We start from the raw sequence: 5015 nt of genomic DNA, 5'->3' as shown, positions 1-5015 counted from the left end.
TATGGCCCAGGAATAGATTGCATAGTGTAAGTAATTAAATAATCCGTATAACTCTACTTAAATCGATAGCAAAACTTTAAATGCGTTTCTCTCAAATCTATGTTTTTTGAACTGGTGATCACTGTAACTTAAAAAACGCTTGGTAGATTTCATTTAAATTTACACTGCTTTTGAAGAACATAAACAACTCATGCCTGATTGTTTTTTTTCACAATTTGAATTTTTTTAAACAATTTATTTTATATTAAAACTATACAATTAACCTAAAATTAAACTATATCCTGTAAATCAGGTGCTGCTCCCAGCACAATTAATTTCCGTTTTTTTTCTCGAAAATCTGAAAAATATTTCCTGAAAAAAGCTTCGATCAGGCACAAGATTATTTATAAATAAAACTAATTTCTCTTGTCCGATTGATTTAGATAAATCTCCAAGGACTTGCGATGATCACCGCAAGGGACTTCTGGAGAAACGGGCTCCACACAAACTTTTAATCTCATAAATTTTTTGTTTTGAAACTTTGCTTAAGTCAAGTCAATGCTATGTTTTTATTTTTATAAAATAAAGCAATTGTGTATCTATTAAAATATCCAAAGATATTTAACTTGAAAAAATCTGCGAAAAATTCTCTACATTATTACCTTTTTAAAAATTTTTTCAGTTTACTACTTATTATATCCAATTCAATATCCAATGTGGTATATCCAACATTAAATATCTAATATCCAATTTACATACATATAAACTAATTTTCAGAAAAATTCACGTCAATGTCCACACTACGAGGGGTGCCTTTTATATTTTAGGATTTGGCAACACTGTTGCAATCTGGCAATTGACAGCTGTATCGCAAAGTTTGACATTTTTTGGCTTTTACGTACTCAGAACGTTTTGAAATACCAGCGCTATTTGTGTTGTTTACAGTAACTTAAAAGATTCATCTCGGTCCAAAAATGGAATTAAATCGTGAATCGTGCGATTATTTTTTACAACTTTCGGCGTGGATTAACTCAGCAACATTGCATGGATGAACTTAATTCATTTTTTTGGCGATGAAGCTCCATCAAGGACTAGTGTTTATAGATGGTATGGTGGATTCAATCGTGGTCGTAGTTCACTCCAAGACGAATTTCGTGAAGGTCGTCCAAAATCAGTGGTTGTTCCGAAAACCATTGATGCTGTGCGCGAACTGATATTGCAGGATCGTTATGTGACCTATCGTGAGATTGAGACAATCTTAGGCATTAGTGGGACCAGCATACATTCAATATTGCATAAACATTTGACTGTCAAAAAAATTTGTTCGCGTTGGATCCCACACAATTTGTCAATCGCTCAAAAAAAGGCTCGTGTCGATTGCTCGAAGGAAATGCTCAAAAAATACGATCGCGGGGCTTCGAAACACATCTATGACATCGTGACAGGCGATGCATCATGGATTTACGCGTATGAGCCCGAAAGTAAACAGCAGTCGACTGTATGGGTGTTTCAAGATGAGCCAAATCCAACAAAAGTTGTTCGCGCACGAAGCACTTCCAAGCAAATGGTCGCCTGTTTTTTCGGAAAAACTGGACATGTCGCAACCGTACCACTAGAACAACGCAGAACAGTAAATTCTGAGTGGTACACAACCATTTGTTTGCCAGTTGTCTTCCAAGAAATTAGGAAAACCAATCGCCAAAGACGGATCACTCTTCACCAGGACAATGCGAACTCTCACACATCGGCTCAAACAACTGCATTTTTGAGAACCCAAAACATCGAATTAATGGGTCATCCGCCGTATAGTCCTGACTTGGTACCGAATGACTTCTTCTAATTCCCGTACGTAAAAAACAAACTGAGAGGTCAACGTTTTTCCGACACCTGAAGAAGCGGTTGCGGCATTCAGAATGCATGTTTTGGAGGTACCTCATTCAGAGTGGCAAAAGTGCTTCGACAATTGGTTCAAACGCATGCAAAAGTGTATAGATCTTCATGGAGTATATTTTGAAAAACAATAAAGTGATTTTCGATGGTTAGAATTTGTTTTTGTTCTCTAATCCCGACATATAAAAGGCACCCCTCGTATTTGGATCATTTAACATGGAATGACTGACATGTAGACATTTGAAGTATGTCTGTATTTTTTTAAATCACTTATCTCTTTTGAATTTATATACGAACTATGCTTCTTGCTTTGACGGTGTCTGCCAAAATTCCCCAATAATTCCAATGCACAAATTTTTTGTATTTTTTGAATTTTTGTTAGGTAAAAATATACTTCCAGCCACTCAATCATAACTACTATATATACATGAAATTAGTGAAATTACTTAATTACTGAAAAAAATTTCACATGTACTTACGTATGTAGATTGCGAGTAGTATAAAAAGAAACCTTTGGTATTGGGGCTCTCATTCGATTTGAAGAATTCAAAGTAATAACGACACATAATGAAGACCGCCCCCTTAATATTCATAGCCTTGGCATTTATTGGCGTCGCAGTGGTAAGTGAAAATTGGGCTGAATTCTGGCGTATAGACATATATATATATACGCATATATTTTCACATACTCCTTACTTGATAGGCTAATCCCCTGATTGCCTTTGTCAAGGCCCACGCTGACAATCACATACTCAACAAATTGGCTGCCACAAATTCTTTGAGTGCTTCTTCGAATCCCGAATACACTTCCGAATGTTTCAGTTATTATTTGCCAATTTTAAATCAAATTTCAAACAACTTCTCGGTACAGTATCAGCAATGCATTACTAAAGCCGATACATCTACTGCTAATCTCACCGCAAGGGCTGCTGAAAATCGGGTGTCATTTGTGAATAACACCGCTGCCATTTGTAGTGCCTTCACCACTTGCAACAGGGACAACGATACTATGGACTTCTTCAATTGTTATGCAACAGCGGTAAGTGTGTTCAAGTGAAACTATTCATTGTTAATTTGATTATTGATTATTTCAATTTAACTATTCCTCACTCATTTAGTCATCTGCTGATGTTACTGCTATCTACTCGCTGTCGGATAGCGTTTCTAATGCAGCATTTTCATTCAAAACTGGTTTACAAGAAATCAAGAATACCGAGGATTTATGCACTCATGATGTCGAACACACTTATGTAGTGCAGACTTCGGAAACCTATGAGGAATTAAACGAATGCATGCTTTATGGATTGCCATCTAGTACTAGCACTGCTGTTTCAACCAATGCAACTACCTCAGCTTCCAGCTCAGTTAGCCCAGATGCCAGCACTACGACTGTTTCCAGCGTAGCCTGAAGTATTTCTGCGTAAATTACGAATCAAATTATATAGTACTATATTCGTGCACTAAAAAACGAAAAAAAAAAACGAATTCTAGAAAATGTTCAGGAGCAAATTTTACGAGTGTATAAAGGATGCAGAGAGTGAAAAGAATTTGAAATAAAATATTGGGATAAATTGCTTAAATTTCGATTCTCATTTTAATTTTATTTCAAGGGCGTTAGACTGCACTGCTCTACGATACTTTTGCGAAAATAATTTTTCCACACGAGTCCCAGAAAAAACATTAAAGGTCTTGACGCAGGGTCAGTGATTGTCTTCATTAACCATTTAAAACTAAATAATAAGGCTGACAGTGGCCTCCATCCAGAAGTGCTACAGCTGTATCTTACCATTGCAGTCTGCTTTAAGATAAGCTATATATTTATATAGTTCAAAAGCTATAAAATATACTGCTCTGTGGATCAAGGATCCGTCCATTTGAGAAGAACTGATAAAAAGTGGCAATTGAATTAAAAATAATTTTACATGAGAAAGGCTAAGTGGTGCACCATATACGTTAACTTCGTCCATGGATACATAAATATTTCTGGAAATTGTACGGCAGATGAGCTGGTTAGGAGGTGAACTGATTTCCAATCAGTCAACTCTTTGCAGTGTGCGGGCATTCCTTTATACTCAAACAAGCTCTGGATCAGATTGGTCTACATCGCGCATGTATCACACATCCTACTTGTGAAATAATGAAAAGGGCTGTCCTTGATGAAATGAATACAGAAATAGCTCCTTCACTAATCTATACCAGCCTTCCATTGTATGGTTGTTGGTATCATATCGGGGAACATATGACAGAGTATTGGGTTTTCCTCTAATGACTTCTGGCACAGCTACAGAAATGAGGAGGAGAACCCTCTCCCGTCTCCCTCTGACGTTGTCTCACTCTCGCTAGAATGCGACATCGTTGCCTAAACTTTTACTTCTTAGAGTGCCTGGCAAATCTAGAATCCGAATTCATTCACAATAATTCATCACTTATTAGAGAGACGTAGTTGATTCTCCAAATAGGGAATTAGAGGAAGAATTAGAATATAAACTAGGAGCATCAAGCCTGAGGGGTTCACCTTCACAGAGCATGGAAACCACCGTAATTTAACTAAACTTATATCCTAGTAGTCGTCTTACTCAATCGCTACGGAATGTGTTCTTAACACATTTCGTGAGTTCGACATCGGCAATAGTATTTTAATTTGTTGACCACAGCGTCAGTTAACGGCTCTATTTTCTGTACACCTATTTAACTATTCTGGCGTAACTAATACTTTAGTTTGGGGAAATCCATTATTTTCTCGTAGATAGCTGTAGTGCTCGATATCTCGTAAACTATTCATCACACAATTTAAAGTTTAGGTCCGTTGTCAAGGTGACATTTTATACTAAACAAAAATCCATTTGTTGTCTATTATTTGTTTCATTCAGTTGTAAGTTACAAGGTGTTAACAATGGAAGTCAACAAAGAGAAAATTCGATAAATTTACAGATTTCTTTGATAAAGCCGAAAATGTAAGCCAGGTCGCTGAAAATGTTAATGAGGTTAATGGTGGTGATACTGTTAAAATGATGCAATTTTGGTTTCGTCGATTCCATTCATCCATTTTTGATGTCGATAAAATCAAAAAAATAATCAAAGCTGGCTGGAATGTTAGTAGTCGTAGCATAGCCCAGCAGCTGAAGATCGCACATAAAATACTTTTA

The 5015-nt window shown here is 36.4% G+C and overlaps 1 protein-coding gene across 1 annotated transcript; it reads left to right on the top strand.

Annotated features, from left to right (window-relative positions):
- The first annotated feature begins 2436 nt into the window (after positions 1-2436).
- Positions 2437-3278, top strand: LOC129244131 (uncharacterized). Its single transcript, XM_054881747.1, has 3 exons — positions 2437-2490; positions 2573-2908; positions 2988-3278. The coding sequence occupies exons 1-3, from the start codon at positions 2437-2439 to the stop codon at positions 3276-3278; spliced, it is 681 nt and encodes a 226-aa protein (XP_054737722.1).
- Positions 3279-5015: the final 1737 nt, after the last annotated feature.

Source organism: Anastrepha obliqua, chromosome 4 (assembly GCF_027943255.1).
Source record: "Anastrepha obliqua isolate idAnaObli1 chromosome 4, idAnaObli1_1.0, whole genome shotgun sequence".
In the NCBI taxonomy this organism is placed as follows: domain Eukaryota; kingdom Metazoa; phylum Arthropoda; class Insecta; order Diptera; family Tephritidae; genus Anastrepha; species Anastrepha obliqua.
This window is presented reverse-complemented; position numbering and strand designations above follow the sequence as displayed.